The 27,608-nt window shown below is 39.1% G+C and overlaps 1 protein-coding gene across 2 annotated transcripts in view; it reads right to left on the reverse strand.

The window, feature by feature from the left end:
• Positions 1 to 27,608, reverse strand: part of CNTNAP2 (contactin associated protein 2) — a 2,064,798-nt gene that overhangs the window by 888,102 nt on the left and 1,149,088 nt on the right. For both annotated transcript variants that reach the window (XM_036864011.1, XM_036864010.1), the window contains exon 11: positions 16,569 to 16,740. In XM_036864011.1, the coding sequence (XP_036719906.1) occupies positions 16,569 to 16,740 (172 nt within the window). The remainder of the gene's footprint in view (positions 1 to 16,568; positions 16,741 to 27,608) is intronic.

Genomic DNA, 27,608 nt, shown 5'->3' on the forward strand with positions numbered 1-27,608 from the left:
TCACCAACGAACCTACAAATTTTTACATTGGCCTTGTCCGTCGTACCTAAACTGATGGTTTTGTTTGTTTCTGGCCACTTGCTTTTCTAAAACTTTTTAATTTGGCTTTAATGGAAACTACTTCTTTCTGTCCCTACCTACTTAAAAGTGTAGTTAGTATTTAATTGGCCCATGTTATTACAATAACAGGTATGACTTGCATAAACATACCTGGGGAAGAACACCTAACTCCTACACAGCATGTGGGAGAGTACAAGGGGTGAAAGATGGTAGCCTACTAGCTCCAGCTCTTCATCCACCAGGCTATGGGATCATTCCCTATATTTTACAAAGTGAATGGTGAGTGTTTATTAATCCATAAGGTTGGTTTAAGGGGAGGGCAGTTAAATGAGTTCTTAGAGTTCATTCAAAATTTTGCAATATAGCTAAGAAACTGACAAAAGCAATTATCTTAAGAAGAAAATATTTGTTAAGGCAGATGTTTTAAATACATTCTTTAATTACTTGCTTTTGTATTTATTTTTCAGGTAATCTAATATCAAAAGCAAGAAATGAAATTTAATGACTCATTTAAATCTCTCTGTAGTTGATTTAGCTACATGTTAAAATTATTTATCTTTTTCCTTCCTGCTTATCTTCAAACACATAATTATTGTCTGACATTACTTTTATGCACCGGGCCCTCCTTGCGATTTAAATGTCAAAGCACAGCTATATGCCACACCAAAAGTAAATACAGTTTTCTTTTGTCCTAATACATGCAATACATCAAAGAAGAATAAGGCTGCTGTTGAATCTTAAAACAGTTAATTCAACTTTTTTTTTTTTTTTCCTTTTCTCCTAGGAGAGTTATCTCCTCTGGCATTTCACTACTGTATTTTCTCATTAAAAATAAGTTTTGTCATTCTTTCCTGTTGATTAGAAGGGGGTGCTGGGAGTGCTATAAGCAGACAAGAGAAAGAATCACGCTGAAGGCAGTGGAATTCCAGAGCTGCTTATATCACTTTGGAATTGATGCAAAAAGAAAGGAGCCAAGTGCCTCCAAAAGACTGCCCTCTTAGTCATATAAAGTGAACACGTGAAGGACCATTAAAGCACGGCTGACCTTTCCCATCAAACTAAAGAAGGCTCTTGACTTCTCTGGCCTTGACATCCTCTGAGGGTAGAGCTCAGAAGGTGTGGAGGGAATTTGCACCAATCTGGCATCTTGCTGTGGTGCTGCCCCACGGGAAGAGGATTCTGATTCCTAACAGAAGCAGATTTCCAGTGCAAGAAGTCCATGGGCCCAGCGGCCCCACCATCCTGCCACCCCTATCTCCTTTAGTAGCGCTTCTGAATGCTTCAGAGAGGAAGACTCCAGGAATTCCAGTGAGAGCCGTGTGGCTGACAGGGTTGTGGTGCTCCGGCCGGGTGTCAGGCCTGAGCCTCAGAGGTGGGAGAGCTGAGCTCTGGACACTGGCCCACCAGAGACCTCCCGGCCCAACGTAATATCAATCAGCAAGAGCTCTCCCAGAGATCTCCGTCTCAATGCTAAGACGCAGCTCCACTCAATGACCAGCAAGCTCCAGTGCTGGACGCCCCATGCCAAACAACTAGCAAGACAGGAACACAAACCCACCCATTAGTAGAGAGGCTGCCTAAAATCGTAATAAGTTCACAGACATCCCAAAACACACCACTGGACTCGGTCCTGCCGACCAGAAAGACAAGATCCAGCCTCATCCACCAGAACACAGGCACCAGTCCCCTCCACCAGGAAGGCCACACAACCCACTGAACCAACCTTACCCACAGGGGGCAGACACCAAAAACAATGCGAACTACGACCTGCAGCCTGCGAAAAGGAGTCCCCAAACACAATAGCTTAAGCAAAATGAGAAGAGAGAGAAATACACAGCAGATGAAGGAGCAAGGTAAAAACCCACCAGACCAAACAAATGAAGAGGAAATAGGCAGTCTACCTGAAAAAGAATTCAGAGTAATGATAGTAAAAATGATCCAAAATCATGGAAATAGAATGGATAAAATACAAGAAATGCTTAACAAGGACCCAGAAGAACTAATGAGCAAACAAACAATGATGAACAACACAATAAATGAAATTAAAACTTCTCTAGAAGGAATCAATACAGAATAACTGAGGCAGAAGAAAGGATAAGTGACCTGGAAGACAAAACAGCAGAAATAACTACCGCAGAGCAGAATAAAGAAAAAAGAATGAAGAGAATTGAGGACAGTCTCAGACACCTCTGGGACAATATTAAACGCACCAACATTCGAATTATAGGGGTCCCAGAAGAAGAAAAGAAAAAGAAAGGGACTGAGAAAATATTTGCAGAGATTATAGTTGAAAACTTCCCTAATATGGGAAAGGAAATAGTCAATCAAGTCCAGGAATCACAGAGAGTCCCATACAGGATAAATCTGAGGAAAAACATGCCAAGACACATATTAATCAAACTATCAAAAATTAAATACAAAGAAAAAATATTAAAAGCAGCAAGGGAAAAACAACAAATAACACACAAGGGGATCCCCATAAGGTTCACAGCTGACCTTTCAGCAGAAACTCTGCAAGCCAGAAGGGAGTAGCAGGACATATTTAAAGTGATGAAAGGGAAAAACCTACAACCAAGATTACTCTACCCAGCAAGGATCTCATTCAGATTCGATGGAGAAATTAAAACCTTTACAGACAAGCAGAAGCTAAGAGAATTCAGCACAACCAAACCAGCTTTACAACAAATGCTAAAGGAACTTCTCTAGGCAGGAGACACAAGAGAAGGAAAAGACCTACAATAACAAACCCAAAACAATTAAGAAAATGGGAATAGGAACATACATATTGATAATTACCTTAAATGTAAATGGATTAAATGCTCCAATCAAAAGACACAGACTGGCTGAATGGATACAAAAACAAGACTAATATATATGCTGTCTACAAGACACCCACTTCAGACCTAGGGACACATACACACTGAAAGTGAGGGAATGGAAAAAGATATTCCATGCAAATGGAAATCAAAAGAAAGCTGGAGTAGCAATTCTCATATCAGACAGAATAGACTTTAAAATAAAGACTATTACAAGAGACAAAGAAGGACACTACATAATGATCAAGGGATCAATCCAGCAAAAAGATATAACAATCATAAACATTTAACCACCCAACATAGGAGCACCTCAATGCATAAGGCAAATGCTAACAGCCATAAAAGGGGAAATCGACAGTAACACAATCATAGTAGGGGATTTTAACACCCCACTTTCACCAATGGACAGATCTTCCAAAATGAAAATAAATAAGAAAACACAAGCTTTAAATGACACATTAAACAAGATGGACATAACTGATATTTTTACGACAGTCCATCCAAAAACAACAGAATACACTTTCTTCACAAATGCTCACGGAACATTCTCCAGGACAGATCATATCTTGGGTCACAAATCAAGCCTTGGTAAATTTAAGAAAATTGAAATCATATCAAATATCTTTTCCAACCACAACACTATGAGACTAGATATCAATTACAGGAAAAACACTGGAAAAATACAAACACATGGAGGCTAAACAATACACTACTAAATAACCAAGAGATGACTGAAGGAATCAAAGAGGAAATCAAAAAATACCTAGAAATAAATGACAAAGGAAACACAACGACCCAAAACCTATGGGATGCAGCAAAAGCAGTTCTAAGACAGAAGTTTATAGCAATACAATCCTACCACAAGAAACAAGAAAAATCTCAAATAAACAACCGTAACCTCACACCTAAAGCAATTAGAGAAAGAAGAACAACAAAAAAAAAACCCAAAGTTAGCACAAGGAAAGAAATCATAAAGATCAGATCAGAAATAAATGAAAAAGAAATGAAGGAAATGATAGCAAAGGTCAATAAAACTAAAGGCTGGTTCTTTGAGAAGATAAACAAAATTGATAAACCATTAGCCAGACTCATCAAGAAAAAAAGGGAGAAGACTCAAATCAACAGAATTAGAAATGAAAATGGAGAAGTAACAGCTGACACTTCAGAAATACAAAGGATCATGAGAGATTACTACAAGCAACTCTATGCCAATAAAATAGACAATCTGGAAGAAATGAACAAACTCTTAGAAAAGCACAACCTTCCGAGACTGAACCAGGAAGAAATAGAAAATATAAACAGACCAATCACAAGCACTGAAATTGAAACTGTGATTAAAAATCTTCCAACAAACAAAAGCCCAGAACCAGATGGATTCACAGGCACATTCTGTCAAACATTTAAAGAAGATCTAACACCTATCCTTCTCAAACTCTTCCAAAATATAGCAGAGGGAGGAACACTCCCAGACTCATTCTATGAGGCCACCATCACTCTGATACCAAAACCAGAAAAAGTGGTCACAAAAAAAGAAAACTACAGGCCAATATCACTGATGAACATAGATGCAAAAATCCTCACAAAATACTAGCAAACAAAATTCAGCAGCACGTTAAAAGGATCACACACCATGATCAAGTGGGGTTTATCCCAGGAATGCAAGGATTCTTCAATATATGCAAATCAATCAATGTGATACAACATATTAACAAATTGAAGCATAAAAACCACATGATCACCTCAGTAGATTCAGAAAGAGCTTTTGACAAAATTCAACACCCATTTATGATAAAAACTCTCCAGAAAGTAGGCATAGCGGGAACTTACCTCAACATAATAAAGGCCGTATATGACAAACCCACAGCCAACATCATTCTCAATGGTGAAAAACTGAAAACATTTCCACTAAGATCAGGAACAAGACAAAGTTGTCCACTCTCCCCACTATTATTCAACATAGTTTTGGAAGTTTTAGCCACAGCAATCAGAGAAGAAAAGAAATAAAAGGAACCCAAATTGGAAAACAAGAAGTAAAGCTGTCCCTGTTTGCAGATGACATGATACTATACACAGAGAATCCTAAAAATACTACCAGAAAACTACTAGAGCTAGTCAATGAATTTGCTAAAATAGCAGGATACAAAATTAATGCACAGAAATCTCTTGCATTCCTATACACTAATGATAAAAAATCTGAAAGAGAAATTAAGGAGACACTCACATTTACCATTGCAACAAAAAGAATGAAATACCTAGGAATAAACCTACCAAAGGAGACAAAAACCTGTATGCAGAAAACTATAAGACACTGATGAAAGAAATTAAAGATGATAAAAACAGATGGTAAAATATACAATGTTCTTGGATTGGAAGAATCAACATTGTGAAAATGACTATACTACCCAAAACAACCTACAGATTCAATGCAATCCCTATCAAACTATCCATGGCATTTTTCACAGAACTGAAACAAAAAATTGCACAATTTGTAATGGAAACACAAAAGACCCCGAATAGCCGAAGCAGTCTTGAGAAAGAAAAATGGAGCTGGAAGAATCAGGCTCCCTGACTTCAGACTATACTGCAAAGCTACAGTAATCAAGACAGTATGGAACTGGAATAAAAACAGAAATGTAGATCAATGGAACAGGACAGAAAGCCCACAAATAAACCCACACACCTATGGTTAACTAATCTATGACAAAGAAGGCAAGAATATACAATGGAGAAAAGACAGCCTCTTCAATAAGTGGTGCTGGGAAAACTGGACAGCTACATGGAAAAGAATGAAATTAGAACAGCCCCTAACACCATACACAAAAATAAACTCAAAAGGGATTAAAGACCTAAATATAAGGCCAGACACTATAAAACTCTTAGAGTAAAACACAGGCAGAACACTCTATGACATAAATCATAGCAAGATCCTTTCTGACCCACCTCCTAGAGAAATGGAAATAAAAACAATAATAAACAAATGGAACCTAATGAAACTTAAAAGCTTTTGCACAGCAAAGGAAACCATAAACAAGATGAAAAGACAACCCTCAAAATGGGAGAAACTATTTGCAAATGAAGCAACTGACAAAGGATTAATCTCCAAAGTACACAAGCAGCTCATGCAGCTCAATATCAAAAAAATAACAACCCATCCCAAAATGGGTAGAAGACCAAAATAGACATTTCTCCAAAGAAGATATACAGATTGCCAACAAACACATGAAAGGATGCTCAACATCGTTAATCATTAGAGAAATGCAAATCAAAACTACAATGAGGTATCACCTCACACAGGTCAGAATGGTCATCATCAAAAGCTCTAGACACAATAAATGCCAGAGAGGGTGTGGAGAAAAGGGAATCTTCTTACACTTTTGGTGGGGATGTAAATTGATACAGACACTATGGAGAACAGTATAGGGGTTCCTTAAAAAACTAAAAAGTGAACTACCATATGACCCAGCAATCTCACTACTGGGCATATACCCTGAGAACACCATAATTCAAAAAGAGACATTTACCACAATGTTCATTACAGCTCTATTTACAATAGCCAGTACATGGAAGCAACCTAAGTGTCCATCGAAAGTTGAATGGAAAAAGAAGATGTGGCACATATATACAATGGAATATTACTCAGCCATAAAAAGAAACAAAACTGAGTTATTTGTAGTGAGGTGGATGGACCTAGAGTCTGTCATACAGAGTGAAGCTAGTCAGAAAGAGAAAAACAAATACCATATGCTAACACATATATATGGAATCTAAAAAAATAAAAAGGTTCTGAAGAACCTAGGGGCAGGACAGTAATAAAGATGCAGACATAGAGAAAGGACGTGAGGACATGGGGAGAAGGGAGCATTAATTGGGAAGAAGTGAGAGAGTGACCCCGAATAGCCAAAGCAGTCTTGAGGGAAAAAAACAGAGCTGGAGGAATCAGACTCCCTGACTTCAGACTATACTACATAGCTACAGTAATCAAGACAATATGGTACTGGCACAAAAACAGAAATACAGATCAATGGAACAGGATAGAAAGCCCAGAGATAAACCCACACACCTATGGTCAACTAATCTATGACAAAGGAGGCAAGGGTATACAATGGAGGAAAGACAGTCTCTTCAGTAAGTGGTGCTGGGAAAACTGGACAGCTACATGTAAAAGAAGGAAATCAGAACACTCCTTAACACCATACACAAAAGTAAACTCAAAATGGATTAGAGACCTAAATGTAAGACCATACACTATAAAACTCTTAAGGAAAACATAGGAAGAACACTCTTTGACATAAATCACAGCAAGATCTTTTTTGATCCACCTCCTAGAGTAATGTAAATAAAAACAAAAATAAACAAATGGGACCTAATGAAACTTCAAAGCTTTTGCAAAGCAAAGGAAACTACAAACAAGACAAAAAGACAACCCTCAGAATGGGAGAAAATATTTGCAAATGAATCAACGGACAAAGGATTAATCTCCAAAATATATAAACAGCTCATGCAGCTCAATATTAAAAAAACAAACAACCCAATATAAAAATGGGCAGAAGACCTAAGTAGACATTTCTCCAAAGAAGACATACAGATGGCCAAGAAGCACATGAAAAGCTGCTCAACATCACTAATTATTAGAGAAATGCAAATCAAAACTACAATGAGGTATCACCTCACGCCAGTTAGAATGGGCATCATCAGAAAATCTACAAACAACAAATGCTGGAGAGGGTGTGGAGAAAAGGGAACCCTCTTGCACTGTTGTTGGGAATGTAAATTGATACAGCCACTATGGAGAACAGTATGGAGATTCCTTAAAATACTAAAAATAGAATTACTATATGACCCAGCAATCCCACCACTGGGCATATATCCAGGGAAAACCATAATTCAAAAGACCCCAATGTTCACTGCAGCACTACTTACAATAGCCAGGTCATGGAAGCAACCTAAATGCCCATCGACAGACGAATGGATAAAGAAGATGTGGTACATATATACAATGGAGTATTACTCAGCCATAAAAAGGAATGAAATTTGGTCATTTGCAGAGATGTGGATGGATCTAGAGACTGCCATACAGAGTGAAGTAAGTCAGAAAGAGAAAAACAAATATCGTATATTAATGCATATATGTGGAACCTAGAAAAATGGTACAGATGAACCGGTTTGCAGGGCAGAAATAGAGACACAGATGTAGAGAACAAACGTATGGACACCAAGGGGGGAAAGTGGCAGGGGGTGGGGGTGGTGGGATGAATTGGGAGGTTGGGATTGACATGTATACACTAATATGTATAAAATAGATAAATAATAAGAACCTGCTGTATAAAAAATAAATAAAATAAAATTCAAAGAAAAAAAAAGTGAGAGAGTAGCATGGACATACATACACTACCAAATGTAAAACAGATAGCTAGTGGGAAGCAGCTGCATAGCACAGGGAGATCAGCTCAGTGCTTTGTGACCACCTAGAGGGGTGGGATAGGGAGGGTCAGAGGGAGACGCAAGAGGGAGGGGATATGGGGATATATGTATACGTATAGCTGATTCACTTTGTTATACACCAGAAACTAACACAACAATGTAAAGCAATTATACTCCAATAAAGATGTTAAAAAAAAATAAGTTTTGTCACTCTAGTACTTTACTTGTACTTAAAAATGAAACCACTTCACATCACTTCAGAGAGGCAACTGACTTGAACATGGGTTCACCTGGGTGTGTGATACTTTTACGTCATTGAGCTTATGTTTTTTTTTGCTAAGATAGATGACTATGGTTTAAATGTTTACGTATCAACAGGATACTCCTCTCTGGATCCTTCTATAGGAAACCCAATGGCTCTGGCAATGCAGTTAAAGACTAAAGGGGAGTCTGGGTTTAGCTTGGAAGGCCAAGAAAATTTATACAGAGATCCATGCTTCTAACACCAGAAATGAATCAGATCTAGCATGAGGAAACAGGGCTTTCCAGAAATCTACTAATAAATAATTTGATTAAGCTCAAAGAAGGAAAGAACACAGCCATTTGCAATATAAAATGGATGGAATCCCAGATGGGGAGTCAACTGAGATAAGGTGAAGAGACAAAGTAAACATACCAAGAATAAAGAATCACAATATGAACTGTCATATATGAAAATTAAAACTGAATTATGTAACTAGTCTTTTTTTGTTTTTTATTTTGAGCTAGAGATCTGGTTTTAGGACCCTGAATACCTTCTATCCTAAGGGTGTTTTTGAAGGGTGTTTCCCAAAAAGAAATCTAGTTTCATGCCTGGAAAATTGCTTGCTGGCTCCAGTTCTCAGGGAATGAGTTCCAGCTGACCTGTTCTTTGCTCCTTTGAAGTCTGATGGGATCCGAGCCACAGTGAAGTCAGAACTGAACAGGCGTGAAGTTCTGAATAATCTGAAGTTTATCTGAGGGACTTTCTGCCTCCTTTACCACTTTTGCGTAATTATCATGAAGTGAAAGTAAGATATTCCCGGAAACCTACAGTTTTGTAACAAGAGTCTAATGATAGAAGAGAAAATGTTTCCCAGTGTAAAAGAAGCACCAGCACAGTTTGACACCAGCCTAAGTGACCACATGACCATTTGTAAAGAAGAATGGAAGGAACCATCAGCCTGTAAATCTATGAAAAGGTGCCAGAGTCACAGGGTGGCAATTTGCAGGTAGCAATATCCAGGTGAAACAGAAAGGAAATCTGGCATAAATACCATAAATATTTCATAATATTTCACTGCAGAAATACCCATGTTTGTGAGAAAAGCCTTCCTTTCCCTATAGCGGAAATAATTTTTAGATATTTCAAGTCAAAGTTTTGATTTTATTTATTTTTCTTGTTCAGTGGATCAGCGACATGTTTCACAAGGAGTGGGGGCTGGGAGAGTTCACCTCTGGACCCTGGACTGGAACACAAAGTTAGTAGACATGCAGATTCAATTTTGGGAAGATGGTCTAAAGCCCTGGGGCTCTGGGGTTGAAAGAGGTCTGTCTTTGAGAACAAAGGAGAGGAACACAGTATTAACACAGCATAAGGTCTGATCAACAACCCTCCCTCCACTACCTCAGCATTAAAGCTCCAGGAAGAAATGTTCACTGAGTGATCTTTAATAAGTGTTTATTGACTGAATGAATCTCAGCAGAGACTTATAAATCCTCTGGCAGTGGTGGCTTGTGCCTTGCTTTCCGCCTTTGGGAATCTGATTTATAAGAGGCCCCATGTCAGCCTGAGGTGTACAGAGTAAAGACAGAGCATGATATGCTGAGCCAGAGCGGGGCCTAAGATAGTTATCCCCACTCCCCACTCCCACTCAGCTTGTACAAAGTTCGCAAGAGATCTCAAAATCACTGTGTGTCCCTGTGGGGGTCTATACAAGTGCTTGGATGGCTGGTAGACCAGAAAGGGAACTTAGGAGAAGATCAGTGCCCAGAAGGTACATGGATCTTAAGTGACCAACCATTGTGGTTTACCCAGAACTGCGGGGTTTCTCCAGGTAAAGGATTCTCAATCCTAAAAGCAAGACAGTCCTTGACAAACTGGGACAGGTTACCTTCTTACCCAAATCCCAAAACATGAGCCCAGCAGGAGCCAAGGCTTATCCCACAGCCAGGAGGAAGAACTGCCAGAGCAGTGGGGAGCCCAGAAGGAACCTGAGTAGAGCAGAACCCAATCCTCTGATGATGTTACATAGTTAGCTGGGCCTGACCCAAGGGCTATGCTGGAGAAGTCAAGGAGGACACTTAAAATGGGACAGGAGCCCCGAATGGGAGCTTGACCTTTGACTAAGTTTGAATCCCATATTGACTTATATATATAGTTACTAGACCCAAAGGTATGTGCTCCAATATTTATTTTTTGCTGCTACTGACTGGAAATGGGAGCTTATGAACAAATGAAGATCAATTTTAGAAAAAAAATGTTACATGTATTCTTCATCTCAGGACTGTAAATCTTAAACTTGCTTTTATAGGAAGTCATGACCTCCTTCTGAATTGTTAGTATTAATTTATTCATTGTTCACCTTTCCAGCAGAGTTAGCTTAGTTTTGAAGCACCTCACACTGTATCTATCCAACCCTCATTTAAGTGCTCTTATAAAAAATCTTACACTTTCCTTTCAAGGAAAAAAAAAATCGAACAAACTGGGTAGGTGTTCTTGAAAAGAAAGCATTGAATTAAAAAACAAAAACTAGGTCTGTGATCATGCATTTCCATCCAAAAATAAAAATGAAGACTTAATTACTAACTCAGAAATAGGATCCAGTCTCTTCGCAGTTTCTCAAGGGGAATTTTGTGGGCTGTACTTAAGCTGGGATGTCTACTCTTCCTTTTCCGCTTTCTGTGCTATCCAGAACGTTTACTGGTTTTGTTTCTTAATATATTTACAAGGGAGGTTATAGAAAAGGTATAGAAGATTCTAATTCTAATGAACTACTTTTACCAGGTTTTCTACCAGATGCTGACTAACGATATGAATTTGCTTTGGCCTCTAAACAGCCATTTAGTCCCCAGGTTCCAATCTCTAGGGGACATCACTGGCATGCAACTTAATATATCCTAAAATAAATTTATCACCTTTTCTTTCAAAGCCATTTCCATAATCAGGAATTTGTTGTTCTGTGTTCTAGTAAAAAGATGGTATTGGTTTATTTTAGACATGGAGGATGAAAAAAGGACAGATGCTTTCAGCTCCAAGAAAAATAATATTTGACTCACAGTGACTTAAATAAACAAGGACTACTTTTTTTCCTCACACAAAAAGGAGTGAAGGTGGTTGCTGACTGTGGTTCACTGGTGCTCTGGTTTTCTTGGTCATACAGCTGCAGGCATGGTGTCTGCATTTGAACAAGGACAGTGGAAAGTAACAGGGGACCTCTGTATCAGAAAAATAGAAGTTTTCTCAGAACACCTTAGCTGACTTCTGCGTACCTCTCATTGCCAGGACTGTGCCACATCATCACTGCAGATGACAAAGAAAAAAAAAAATCTCTCCCTGGCAGGTAATCTACAAGGGTGATTTTAGGATTGATATAAGTCATAGAGAGCAAAATGGACTTTACTGTTACTCACAAAACAGAAAAAAAATTGCCAAACCAGTCATGAACACCACTTACTTCAGCTCAAAATATTTTAACACCAGCTTCTCCATTCCATGTGACGTGAATCAGAATCACAGACAAACAAGCAAGAGCTCTGCAGGGATTCACAAGTTCCACTCTCTGGTGCAGCAACTCTCCTAGTTTATAAATTATGACCAGTACCTGCCAGGACCCTCCCAGGACTCACTCAGACCCCCGGTACCCTTTCCTCACTCCCTTCCTCTCCCCCACCTCCCTCTGAGAAGACCCTTGGTTCTCTTTTGGTTCCCACTTGCAGGAGGAAGTAAATAAACCTAACTTTAGTTATAGGAGTGTTTTTGCAGGCTTTTTGCCTCTCAGATTTTCACACCCAGAAAGAGGATAGAGAGAAGTGGGTTGAGGACAGGAGTTGAGTCTGGTGCCTGAAGATGTCTGCCACAGAGAACCAACAACGTGAGGGCGCAAAGGAGCAGATAAAAAATGGTACTCATGCAAGGAGAAACAAGGAGATTATCTGCTAGATATCTTACTGTTTACGGAGAATATTCTAGCAACTGAGGGTTTGATGAAGTCCTCCTCCCTAAGAGCAGGGTCTCACTCGAAGGGTAAGGCTACAGGCTCCTGACATTGGAAGAGACTTCCTGCCCACTATTCACCCTCTCCCTTTCCAGTTCTTCTGCTGTTTATGAAATACAGCTGAAGAAACCAGAGGTCTTCCAATAGATAAGCACAACGATTTTGTCAGACACAACACCTCATTGTTTAATCTGCAGATGTGTGCTTGTAAGATACATGTATCCAACTGCCTTCTTGAAATGTCCACTTAGATGCCCAATAGACCTTTCAACTCATGCCCACCAGTGAATTCCTGATTTTTTCTTCCACCCCATGACTAATCTTCTCCACCACTAGCCTTCCCACTGGAGGACATGGTAACTCCTTCCTTCCAGCTGCTGTTACCAAATCATTTCGGTTTATCCTTATATCTTCTCTTCCTCTCATGCCTTGAAACCAATTCATTAAGAAACCCTACTGACCAACCCTTATCAGTATATTCAGAATTGACCACATGACACTACCTCTTGTGCTAACAGCACCCCAGTCTTAGTCCACCAGCATCTCTCACCTGGATTACTATGACAGGCTCCCAGCTTCTACCTTTCCTCCTCCCACAGCCAGAGTTATCCTTTAAAAATGTAAGCTAAAGCATGCCACTGCTCTACTCAGAAACCTGGAATGAATCCCTAGTTCTCTCAGAATAAAAGCCAAATCCTTACCCTTACCTACAGGTCTCCAGGACCTGGCCTCCAGGATTGTTCTGGCCTCCTCTTATATGGCTCTGCTCCTTGTCCTTCCAAACTTGCCACCCTGGCCCCTTGCTAACCCTAGATGATACCAGGCAGCCTTGCTGCATTGACTATTCTCTCAGCCTGCAATGGTCTTTCCCCAAACGGGTGAATTCTATTACTCTTTCAGGTCTTGAACTAATAATTGAGGCTAACTCTGACCAACCTATTTAAACACCAACTCAACACCAATCTGTTGAAATGCCAGTCCTCCTTGATTTGCTCAACTTTTTTTCTTTCTTTTTTTATAGCACTTATTCCTTCTAACTTACTATAATATTTATTTATCACGTCTGTGCTTCCTCCCCTTCCCCCAGAATGTGAGCTTCACAAGTGCAAGGATCTTTGTCTGTGTTGTTCAATGATTTATCCTAAGTGCCTAGAACAGTGTCTGGCACCATGGATGCACTCAGAAAATACTACTGAACAAATAATTCTATAGCTTGGCATGCTTGCTCTTTCCTTGATTCAATGCTGTGTTCAGAAAGCAAACAAATAAACAAAACAAGGCACATGTAAATCCACACCCAAAAAAAGAAAAAGAAGTTCAACTCATAGGATATTTCAGTATGACACACAGCAAAACTCCTTTAGAATCATCTTCCCAAACTATTTCCCTAAGTTCTACTCATAAAATCATTGCAGCTGCTCCTATAATCTCTAAACATTTTATAAAAATCATGTCTGTGATTTCTATTTTTTTACCCTATATTTTCATTTATGCTTTTTTAATTTTTTCAAAAATAGCTCTCAAATCAATCAAGCTGAAATTTGAAAGGATAAAAGTAAGAAAGAGACAGTGTAGGCTTGCTTAGGGAGAATTTAGGTAGTCTGAAAATAAAATGGTAGAGATCAGGCAGTTGCAAAGTTTCAGTCAGTGAGGGGGAAAAGATCAAACCAGAGAAGAGCCAGGGATGTATCATTAAAATGTTATCTGATGGGTCACAGCTATGTGAGGACAGGGTAACGTCACTGGTACTCTCATATGCAAAGACACAGATTAAGGGTGAGCTCATCAATGAGCCCCTCAACGGTGTGAATAAGGTGAATACAGCCCTGTATCATACATGCAAAAACACAGCACTTCACAGATTAAGATTTTGAACTGGGCACATTTTGGGTGAATAAAGGAATCTGCTATTTCACACATTGGTAATTAATGTGCAGAAATCATTGCCCTGGTGATCATTTCAAAATATATGTAAATATCAAATCATTACATTGCACACCTGAAACGAATATAATGTTATATGTCAATTATACCTAAAAAAAGAAGTCATTGTCCTCAAAAAGTAAGACAAGCAGAAAACGTATTCAATAGTGGATTTAGGAAATCTGTGATGCACCAGAGGTGACTACTTCCCTGTAGCCACTCTTCCCGGTTATCACCCTGGAGGATAAGAAAGACATATCCCTTGTTCTGTCAGCTACAGGATACTTGGCAACATAGACAGTTGCATGATGCCATTTTGGCAAAAAACTATTTTGTATATTTCTCTACATGCCTAAAATTGAAATTTGCATCCCCTATTCTACATCGTCTCTTGTGTTGTTCTCCTTACCAGGAGTGCCTGGTTCGTTTACCAAAATCTTCTGTTCTCTTCATTTACCAAAATCTTCTTCTGGAGATATTTTAACTCCTAATCTTGCCATGGGGGTAAAACAGTAAAATCTCAACACCTCACCCGCACTTCTTTGGTAGCAAACAATTTAAATTTAATGCCCAGAAAACATGCTGTTTGAAGTGAAATAGCAACATCACCATAAAATCTAGCAGTACGAAAGCTGGATGAACTAACTTGGGTATTGACAGAAATTATTGTATCATTAAAGTTACTGACATGGAAAATGAACAAGGTACTAAAATGACTCAATATACTGTCTATTACTAAGAAGGAAAATCTTCCTGTATGGAAAACCATTATTAAAATTTATGAATACACATCTAATATCAGAATATATTAACTTAAAACATTCATCTCTCAGTTTTTGTGATTATTGCCACCACTTGCTTTAGGCAGAAATAACAGCTATTACATTATTGATGGTTCAAAAATTAGGAGTATATTTTTATTAAAATTGTTTGCTGTTCTGTTTAAATATAAACTGTTTAGGCTATCAGGACCCATATCTGCATATATGTAATAAAAATAAGCACTATGTTATATTTTATTATAAACATATTAAAGCTTTAAAAAGTTACATTCTACAGACATCATAAACTGTAATTTACCATTCATGTGAATACTACTTTATTAAGATTATATGGAAGCAAGCTTATTTCATAATAGATGATTTTTGTATATTTTTAAGATTCATTATATGTCTTTGGATGACTTCCCCAAGGATCCCCTCTTAAATGAATTAAGATTATTAGAGACTTACGGTCTGTACTTTATTGGGGGCTGGCTAAGACTTATAGAACTTTTATCTTCAAAATATAAAATTAATAAAATTCTTTTCAGAATAACATAGTCCTCTCATAAAAGATTTGAAAATAGGACAGAATATCACCTAAATTCACCGGGTTAAATTCAACTCAAAATTAGATGTAGTTTGTTTGTGGGCAAAACATCTCAAAATGAAATTTTTTCATGTTGGAATGAAAGGCACTGTTTAGAAGTATGTTAAGGTAGTACATGTAATGCTGTCATAATATTTCATATAAAGGTTGTATCTTTCCACCATGTGAGAGGTCAACTAAGTTTTTATAAAAAGTTTCTCCCCAGATTTGCAAAAACTGACAAAGATGAGATCTTGTAATAATATTTCAGTATGTCTGTTTTGTAAGCAGACTCAACTACATTAAATACTCTACTTCAGTAAATCCCCATACTGCCTGCCAACACATTTTAATGTTCCTTTTCCTTTAAGAGGGGCGTTTAGAGGGGACCATATACTGAGGATGAGTCATGACCAAGACAAGGAGAAGAGGGACATTTCTGCTGTGGGCATCAGAAGCAAAACTAAAAATAAACTAAGTTCCTTTTCCAGCTGTTGCTTGCAAAACTACATGCATAATGCTCACATTCACCAAGGGAGGTTGAATGGGTTAATGTGACATCACATATTGTTCTGTCATATATAACCATGTCCTGATATAAACATCACTGCTAACATCACAAACAAAAGCCACAGGCATGGCAAATGGCTCCCGTCTCCTTACCCCTTACAGGGTTGAGTGTTCGGGTGTTTCACTTGTCCTACAACAAAAACATGAATTCCGAAAATCTGAACAATTCAAGGAAGGATGAAAGACCGTTTACCTGTCTATGATGGCACACATATCAATGCTGACATTCGCAAAACTTCCTGGCCTCCTTTGTGCCACTTCGTATAAATTTACAAGTTGATCATCCACTTGAATGAGCTGCATGCATCCTTGGAATGAAGGCTGAAGGACAGAGTGACTTGAGTTATTCATCTGGTTCAGATAACCTGTGAGAGAGAAAAAATGGGAATGTTGAATTGTGTGTCCAGCATGCTTCACTAAAACTCCTCTGGGTGTTTTCCCTGACCACAGCCATCGTATCCAGCTACTGTGTTTCGCTGATCCTTGCTGATGCTGCACTCAGTGTGGAAGAATGAAGTCTTTTGAGAAAACGGTATTATTTCAGGGGAAGTTGTTCAGGGTTGAACCTAGGCAAATGTCTGTCTCTGGTCTATGTCTACGAAGCATCCTTCATATTTTCTCTTTTGACATCTTCTTTTTCACTGTCACATCTCTGTCCATCTGCTCACGGCTACACTTCTTCATCCGACCCTGTCTTCAGAGATCAGGATGTAAAATTTTAGACCTTTCCCAACTATCCAACCTCCTTCCTTTTATGTCTTTAATATTTACTGTTATTTTCTTAATTCCTTAGAGGTCTGTTATTCAGCTGTCAAGAAGCTAAACTTACTATTATCAACTAAGGTGGGTTTCTTTTATAGATTAATATCTAATTCAATCCAAAGAGACATTTGCATTACAAATGATTTCCCAATTTATAAAACCCAAAGAAACATAAAGAGATAAATTTAGGCATAAGGGTCAGTCACCTTGCTCTGAATATCCATCTCATATAAGGTACCTAACATGGTATAGGTAGCATAAGTGATAAGAAGTGAAACTAAAAGTTTAAAAGAATGAATAACAAAACAAAAAAAGAAAGTTTCTATTAGGGTTAGCAACTACTGGTTCTATTACAGAGTAGGATATACATATACTAAGGTTGAGATCAAATAATTTTAAAAATTTTATTGCAAAGTAACTTTAAAATAGTACCACAAATAAATTGCCTTTATGCTTTTCAATAGAAAAAATCATAATTCATATTATGCATACAAAATCTGTAGGCCATATGGAATAAAATTTCGTGATCCCATTAAATATCTCCACAAAGTCCCCCAAATGAACTTCACCTATCAGAGCAAATTTAAACTGTAGTAATTTGTCTGCTTAAAAATCTTAAGTTGGGCTTCCCTGGTGGCGCAGTGGTTGAGAATCTGCCTGCCAATGCAGGGAACACGGGTTCAAGCCCTGGTCTGGGAGGATCCCGCATGCTGTGGAGCAACTGGGCCCGTGAGCCACAATTACTGAGCCTGCGCGTCTGGAACCTGTGCTCCGCAACGGGAGAGGCCACGACAGTGAGAGGCCCGCGCACCGCGATGAAGAGTGGCCCCCGCTCGCCACAACTAGAGAAAGCCCTCACGCAGAAACGAAGACCCAATGCAGCCAAAAATAAAATAATTAATTAATTAATTAAAAGAAAAAAAAATTTAAAAAAAAAAATCTTAAGTTATTCACACATTCTTTTCAATCTAATATTATACCTATAGCAAAAAAACAATTTATACAAAATGGGTTGGTATCAGGATGTGCCATTAATTGGATAAAAGGGAATTTTCAATAAAAACATTGTCCAAAAAATGACCATTAAGTGATTTTTTATTTTATTTTAAATATTTATTTATTTTATTTATTTATTTATTTTATTTATTTTGGCTGCGCCGGGTCTTAGTTGTGGCATGCGGGATCTCTACTTGCGGCATGTGGGCTTCTTAGTTGTGGCATGTGAACTCTTAGTTGTAGCATGCATACGGGATCTAGTTTCCCCACCAGGGATCAAACTCGGGCCCCCTGCATTGGGAGCGCGGAGTCCTACCCACTGGACCACCAGGGAAGTCCCCATTAAGCAATTTTTTTTTAAAAGGTCCTATTCTGTTTGACTAGTAACAGTAGTTTAGAACAATAGAAATCTCTTTCTCCCTTTATTAATGGGTTACAATAATTAAAATCTAATAATTATCAATTGAATCCTCTTTAAGGATTAATCACAGAAGTGTATACAATCATTTTCCATCAACACAGTACTATGTAAAAATACGATTATACTTAATTTCTTGGCTTAAAAATAAATAAGCATCTATTTCAATGTCAAACATATGGTATTTTTTTTTTTTCTTTTTTCTTTTCTGAGTCACTTTTTTTTTTTTTTTTCATTTGCATTGACTTAATCCTCTCAGAAAATTGCTGATCTTAGCTAAGTGGTCTATTTAGACTAGCTATATGCATACATATGATTTTCACTCTGCCTAATCAAGATAAAATTGAATGGAGTTTAATGTCTAAACTTAGCAAAGAGAAAACATCCAGCTGTAACTTTATTGACTATTCTTAACGAGACAATCATATGATTCTGTTTTTTGAATACTTGGGAGTCTCTAAATATCCACACTTGCTTTGAAGTATTCCAAAATGGGTAGATCTATTGTGAGAACAAGACCTTCTCCGAAGCAAGGCAGCTGCATAACACACAGATCCCTATCAAATGGGTATAGTTAAGTTCATAAAACAAGACTTCATCAGTCACTCATAACAATGTTGTTTGGCCCTGATGAATTCTGGAGTTTGAAATTGTCAATTCCTTTCATTTTTCTACAGAGGATACATTCTAGGAGAAGATAAGTATAGTACAAACTACTACATGTCCATTATAATGTAGCCAAGGAGCCTCATGGCTCATGAAGAGGTTGTCAGTAATGACTGAAAGGAAGGTGAGGAAGCAATGTTACTGGAAATGGAAGAAAACTGGATCATTGCTATGTTGCAGTGGAAAGTTTAGCAAAACTGTGATAATGTGGAAAGGAAAACACTGTACTTAATGAAGTGCATAATCTAGCTAAGGACATTTCCACACAGAGTATTCTGGCGTCTTCTCTTTGTTTATAGTAAAAGGGAAAAAGAAGAGAGAAAAACTAAAGACAAACTGTTAAATATGAGGAAGCTAGGTCTTGATGGATTTGAAAATAAAATATTTTCTTAATTTCAGTCTCTCCAGATGTTGACCGCAAAAAAATTAAGAAATCACTTCATGGCAAATTTCTACTACCAGGAAAACATGATCTAAAGATGATAATGAGGGGGGAGGAGAGAAGATGGCGGAAGAGTAAGACGCGGAGATCACCTTCCTTCCCACAGATACAGTAGAAATACATCTACACGTGGAACTGCTCCTACAGAACACCCACTGAATGCTGGCAGAAGACGTCAGACCTCCCAAAAGGCAAGAAACTCCCCCGGTACTTGGGTAGGGCAAAAGAAAAAAGAAATAACAGAGACAAAAGAATAGGGACGGCACCTGCACCAGTGGGAGGGAGCTGTGAAGGAGGAAAGATTTCCACGCACTAGGAGCCCCTTCGCGGGCAGAGACTGCGGGTGGCAGAGGGGGGAAGCTTCGGAGCCACGGAGGAGAGCGCAGCCACAGGGGTGCGGAGGGCAAAGCGGAGAGATTCCCGCACTTCCCGCACGGAGGCTCGGCGCTGACCAGCACTCACCAGCCCGAGAGGCTTGTCTGCTCAGCCGCCGGGGCGGGCGGGGCTGGGAGCTGAGGCTCGGGCTTCGGTTGGATCGCAGGGAGGGGACTGGGGTTGGCGGCGTGAACACAGCCTGAAGGGGTTGGCGCACCACAGCTGTCTGGGAGGGAGACCGGGAAAAAGTCTGCAGCTGCCGAAGAGGCAAGAGACTTTTTCTTGCCTCTTTGTTTCGCGGCGGGCAGGGAGAGGGGATTCAGAGCGCCGCCGAAACGAACTCCAGAGACTGGCGCGAGCCGCGGCGGTCAGCGCGGACCCCAGAGACGGGCGTGAGACGCTGGGGCTGCTGCTGCCGCCTCCAGAAAGCCTGTGTGCGAGCACAGGTCACTCTCCGCGCCGCCCCTCCCGGGAGCCCGTGCAGCCCGCCACTGCCAGCGTCCCGTGATCCCGGGACAACATCCCCGGGAGAACGCACTGCGCGCCTCAGGCTGCTGCTACGTCACGACGCCTCTGACGCAGCAGGCTCGCCCCGCCTCCTCTGTACCCCTCCCTCCCCGCGGCCTGGGTGAGCCAGAGTCCCCGAAGCAGCTGCTCCTTTAACCCCGTCCTGTCTGGGCGGGGAATAGACGCCCTCAGGCGACCTACACGCAGAGGCGGGTCCAAATCCAAAGCTGATCCCCAGGAGCTGTGCGAACAGAGAAGAGGAGGGGAAATCTCTCCCAGCAGCCTCAGAAGAAGCGGATTAAAACTCCACAAACAACTTGATGTGCCTGCATCTGTTGAATACCTGAATAGACAACGAATCATCCCAAATTCAGGAGGTGGACTTTGGGAGCAGGATATATTAATTTTTCCCCTTTTCCTTTTTTTTTTTGTGAGTGTATATGCATATGCTTCTGGGGGAGATTTTGTCTGTATAGCTTTGCTTTATAATAGCTTTATTTTACTTCACTATATTATAGCTTCTTTCTTTCCTTTCTTTCTTTCTTTCTTTCTTTCTTTCTTTCTTTCTTTCTTTCTTCCTTCCTTCCTCCCTTCCTTCCTTCCTTTCCTTCCTTCCTTCCTTCTTTCCTTTCTTTCTTTCTTTCTTTCTTTCTTTCTTCCTTCCTTCCTTCCTTCCTTCCTTCCTTCCTTTCCTTCCTTCCTTCCTTCTTTCCTTTCTTTCTTCCTTCCTTCCTTCCTTCCTTCCTTCCTTTCTTTCTTTCTATTTTTTCTCCCTTTTACTCTGAGCCGTGTGGACGAAAGGCTCTTGGTGCTTCAGCCAGGCATCAGGGCCGTACCTCGGAGGTGGGAGAGCCAACTTCAGGACACTGGTCCACAAGAGACCTCCCAGCTCCACGTAATACCAAACGGCAAAAATCTCTCAGAGATCTCCATCTCAACATCAAGACCCAGCATCACTCAATGACCAGCAAGCTACAGTGCTGAACACCCTATGCCAAACAACTAGCAAGACAGGAACACAGCCCCATCCATTAGCAGAGAGGCTGCCTAAAATTATAATAAGGCCACAGACACCCCAAAATACACCACCAGACGTGGACGTGCCCATCAGAAAGACAAGATCCAGCCTCATCCACCAGAGCTCAGGCACTAGTTCCCTCCACCAGGAAGCCTACACAACCCACTGAACCAACCTTAGCCACTGGGGACAGATACCAAAAACAACGGGAACTACAAACCTGCAACCTGTGATAAGGAGACCCCAAACATAGTAAGATAAGCAAAATGAGACGACAGAAAAACACACAGCAGATGAAGGAGCAGGGTCAAAACACACTAGACTTAACAAATGAAGAGGAAATAGGTAGTCTACCTGAAAAAGAATTCAGAATAATGATAGTAAGGATGATCCAAAATCTTGGAAATAGAATAGACAAAATGCAAGAAACATTTAACAAGGACGTAGAAGAACTAAAGAGGAATCAAGCAATGATGAAAAACACAATAAATGAAATTAAAAATACTCTAGATGGGATCAATAGCAGAATAACTGAGGCAGAAGAAAGGATAAGTGACCTGGAAGATAAAATGGTGGAAATAACTACTGCAGAGCAGGATAAAGAAAAAAGAATGAAAAGAACTGAGGACAGTCTCAGAGACCTCTGGGACAACATTAAACGCACCAACATTCGAATTATAGGGGTCCCAGAAGAAGAAGAGAAAAAGAAAGGGACTGAGAAAATATTTGAAGAGATTATAGTTGAAAACTTCCCTAATATGGGAAAGGAAATAGTTAATCAAGTCCTGGAAGCACAAAGAGTCCCATACAGGATAAACCCAAGGAGAAACACGCCAAGACACATATTAATCAAACTGTCAAAAATTAAATATAAGGAAAACATATTAAAGGCAGCAAGGGAAAAACAACAAATAACACACAAGGGAATCCCCATAAGGTTAACATCTGATCTTTCAGCAGAAACTCTGCAAGCCAGAAGGGAGTGGCAGGATATACTTAAAGTGATGAAGGAGAAGAACCTACAACCAAGATTACTCTACCCAGCAAGGATCTCATTCAAATGTGATGGAGAAATTAAAACCTTTACAGACAAGCAAAAACTGAGAGAGTTCAGCACCACCAAACCAGCTTTACAACAAATGCTAAAGGAACTTCTCTAGGCAAGAAACACAAGAGAAGGAAAACACCTACAATAACAAACCCAAAACATTTAAGAAAATGGGAATAGGAACATACATATCGATAATTACCTTGAATGTAAATGGATTAAATGCTCCCACCAAAAGACACAGGCTGGCTGAATGGATACAAAAACAAGACCCATATATATGCTGTCTACAAGAGACCCACTTCAGACCTAGAGACACATACAGACTGAAAGTGAGGGGATGGAAAAAGATATTCCATGCAAATGGAAATCAAAAGAAAGCTGGAGTAGCAATTCTCATATCAGACAAAATAGACTTTAAAATAAAGACTATTACAAGAGACAAAGAAGGACACTATATAATGATCAAGGGATCGATCCAAGAGGAAGGTATAACAATTGTAAATATTTATGCACCCAACATAGGAGCACCTGAATACATAAGGCAAGTACTAACAGCCATAAAAGGGGAAATCGACAGCAACACAATCATAGTAGGGGACTTTAACACCCCACTTTCACCAATGGACAGATCATCCAAAATGAAAATAAATAAGGAAACACAAGCTTTAAATGATACATTAAACAAGATGGACTTAATTGATATTTATAGGACATTCCACCCAAAAACAACAGAATACACATTTTTCTCAAGTGCTCATGGAACATTCTCCAGGATAGATCATATCTTGGGTCACAAATCAAGCCTTGGTAAATTTAAGAAAATTGAAATCGTATCAAGTATCTTTTCCGACCACAACGCTATGAGACTAGATATCAATTACAGGAAAAGATCTGTAAAAAATACAAACACATGGAGGCTACACAATACATTACTTAATAATGAAGTGATTACTGAAGAAATCAAAGGGGAAATCAAAAAATACCTAGAAATAAATGACAATGGAGATACGACGACCCAAAACCTATGGGACGCAGCAAAAGCAGTGCTAAGAGGGAAGTTTATAGCAATACAAGCCTACCTCAAGAAACAGGAAACATCTCGAATGAACAACCTAACCTTGCACCTAAAGCAATTAGAGAAAGAAGAACAAAAAAACCCCAAAGCCAGCAGAAGGAAAGAAATTATAAAGATCAGGTCAGAAATAAATGAAAAAGAAATGAAGGAAACAATAGCAAAAATCAATGAAACTGAAAGCTGGTTCTTTGAGAAGATAAACAAAATTGATAAACCATTAGCCAGACTCATCAAGAGAAAAAGGGAGAAGACTCAGATCAATAGAATTAGAAGTGAAAAAGGAGAAATAACCACTGACACTGCAGAAATACAAAAGATCATGAGAGATTACTACAAGCAACTCTATGCCAATAAAATGGACAACCTGGAAGAAATGGACAGATTCTTAGAAATGCACAAACTGCTGAGACTGAACCAGGAAGAAATAGAAAATATGAACAGACCAATCACAAGCACTGAAATTGAAACTGTGATTAAAAACCTTCCAACAAACAAAAGCCCAGGACCAGATGGCTTCACAGGTGAATTCTATCAAACATTTAGAGAAGAGCTAACACCTATCCTTCTCAAACTCTTCCAAAATATTGCAGAGGGAGGAACACTCCCAAACTCATTCTACGAGGCCACCATCACCCTGATACCAAAACCAGACAAAGATGTCACAAAGAAAGAAAACTACAGGCCAATATCACTGATGAACATAGATGCAAAAATCCTCAACAAAATACTCGCAAACAGAATCCAACAGCACATTAAAAGGATCATACACCATGATCAAGTGGGGTTTATCCCAGGAATGCAAGGATTCTTCAATATACGCAAATCAATCAATGTGATACACCATATTAACAAATTGAAGGAGAAAAACCATATGATCATCTCAATAGATGCAGAAAAAGCTTTCGACAAAATTCAACACCCATTTATGATAAAAGCCCTGCAGAAAGTAGGCATAGAGGGAACTTTCCTCAACATAATAAAGGCCATATATGACAAACCCACAGCCAACATTGTCCTCAATGGTGAAAAACTGAACCCATTTCCACTAAGATCAGGAACAAGACAAGGTTGCCCACTCTCACCACTATTATTCAACATAGTTTTGGAAGTGTTAGCCACAGCAATCAGAGAAGAAAAAGAAATAAAAGGAATCCAAATCGGAAAAGAAGAAGTAAAGCTGTCACTGTTTGCAGATGACATGATACTATACATAGAGAATCCTAAAGATGCTACCAGAAAACTCCTAGAGCTAATCAATGAATTTGGTAAAGTAGCAGGATACAAAATTAATGCACAGAAATCGCTTGCATTTCTATACACTAATGACGAAAAATCTGAAAGTGAAATTAAGAAAACACTCCCGTTTACCATTGCAACAAAAAGAATAAGATATCTAGGAATAAACCTACCTAAGGAGACAAAAGACCTGTATGCAGAAAATTATAAGACACTGATGAAAGAAATTAAAGATGATACAAATAGATGGAGAGATATACCATGTTCCTGGATTGGAAGAATCAACATTGTGAAAATGACTCTACTACCCAAAGCAATCTACAGATTCACTGCAATCCCTATCAAACTACCACTGGCATTTTTCACAGAACTAGAACAAAAAATTTCACAATTTGTATGGAAACACAAAAGACCCCGAATAGCCAAAGCAATCTTGAGAACGAAAAATGGAGCTGGGGGAATCAGGCTCCCTGACTTCAGACTATACTACAAAGCTTCAGTAATCAAGACAGTATGGTACTGGCACAAAAACAGAAATATAGATCAATGGAACAGGATAGAAAGCCCAGAGATAAACCCACACACATATGGTCACCTTATCTTTGATAAAGGAGGCAAGCATATACAGTGGAGAAAAGACAGCCTCTTCAATAAGTGGTGCTGGGAAAATTGGACAGGTACATGTAAAAGTATGAAATTAGAACACTCCCTGACACCATGCACAAAAATAAACTCCAAATGGATTAAAGACCTAAGTGTAAGGCCAGACACTATCAAACTCTTCGAGGAAAACATAGGCAGAACACTCTATGACATACATCACAGCAAGATTCTTTTTGACCCAGCTCCCAGAGAAATGGAAATAAGAACACAAATAAACAAATGGGACCTAATGAAACTTAAAAGCTTTTGCACAGCAAAGGAAACCATAAACAAGACCAAAAGACAACCATCAGAATGGGAGAAAATATTTGCAAATGAAGCAACTGACAAAGGATTAATCTCCAAGATTTACAAGCAGCTCATGCAGCTCAATAACAAAAAAACGAACAACCCAATCCAAAAATGGGCAGAAGACCTAAATAGACATTTCTCCAAAGAAGATATACAGATGGCCTACAGACACATGAAAGAATGCTCAACATCATTAATCATTAGAGAAATGCAAGTCAAAACTACAATGAGATATCATCTCACACCGGTCAGAATGGCCATCATCAAAAAATCTAGAAACAATAAATGCTGGAGAGGGTGTGGAGGAAAGGGAACACTCTTGCACTGTTGGTGGGAATGTAAATTGATACAGCCACTATGGAGAACAGTATGGAGGTTCCTTAAAAAACTACAAATAGAACTACCATACGACCCAGCAATCCCACTACTGGGCATATACCCTGAGAAAACCATAGGTCAAAAAGTGTCATGTACCACAATGTTCATTGCAGCTCTATTTACAATAGCCAGGACCTGGAAGCAACCTAAATGTCCATCGACAGATGAATGGATAAATAAGATGTGGCACATATATACAATGGAATATTACTCAGCCATAAAAAGAAATGAAATGGAGGTATTTGTAATGAGGTGGATGGAGTTAGAGTCTGTCATACAGAGTGAAGTAAGTCAGAAAGAGAAAAACAAATACAGTATGCTAACACATATATACGGAATCTAAGGAAAAAAAAAAAAAAAAGGCCATGAAGAACCTAGTGGCAAGACGGGAATAAAGACACAGACCTACTAGAGAATGGACTTGAGGATATGGGGAGGGGGTGGGGTGAGATGTGACAGGGTAAGAGAGTGTCATGGACATATATACACTACCAAATGTAAAATAGATAGCTAGTGGGAAGCAGCCGCATAGCACAGGTAGATCAGCTCGGTGCTTTGTGACCACCTAGAGGGGTGGGATGGGGAGGGTGGGAGGGAGGGAGATGCAAGAGGGAAGAGAAATGGGAACATATTGTATATGTATAACTGATTCACTTTGTTATAAAGCAGAAGCTAACACACTATTGTAAGGCAATTTTACTTCAATAAAGATGTTTTAAAAAAAAAAAAAAAAAAAAAGATGATAATGAGGTGTGGCTATAAAATCCATATTAAGACCTCAGAAATATCTTAGATGGGGCCTCCAAGAACCATTCATTCAGACAAAATAACTTCTAGCCAGCTTACTGGTGTGTCTTATAGAGCCTCTGAGTTAAACAATAATGGTTCTAATAATCTTATGGACAGTTTCCCCTCAGCATGTCAGCGGAAGCCCAATGTGAAAAAGAGCTTATCTTTATGAAAGTGTGGATATGGCTCTTGTTTAATGAAGTAAAGCTAAACAGCATTCATAGGAAGCCTACACATTTTTAAGAGAACTGTACTAGTAGAATGTTGACCACTCCCTTATAGTTAGCACTGGGTTAAAGATGTTGAGTCTCTGGTACTGAAATTCCGGGTGCTCTAACACCCTCCTACCCTTGAAATGGAGGACAGCATATTATTATTTATTTCTGTTATCGTTCCCTGTATGTACAAATATAATTTCAGTAAAAAAATCTTCGTGTAATAGTGTCTGTGATACTTTCAGTGACTAAAGCTTAGGATTTAACCTACTTAGTAGATTAACAGCAGGACTGTTTGGAGAAAAAAAATTGCAGCTGGGATTCTGAGGGTCAGAAATGAATAGATACAAA

The sequence above is a fragment of the Balaenoptera musculus genome, chromosome 9 (assembly GCF_009873245.2).
Source record: "Balaenoptera musculus isolate JJ_BM4_2016_0621 chromosome 9, mBalMus1.pri.v3, whole genome shotgun sequence".
NCBI classification, from domain to species: domain Eukaryota; kingdom Metazoa; phylum Chordata; class Mammalia; order Artiodactyla; family Balaenopteridae; genus Balaenoptera; species Balaenoptera musculus.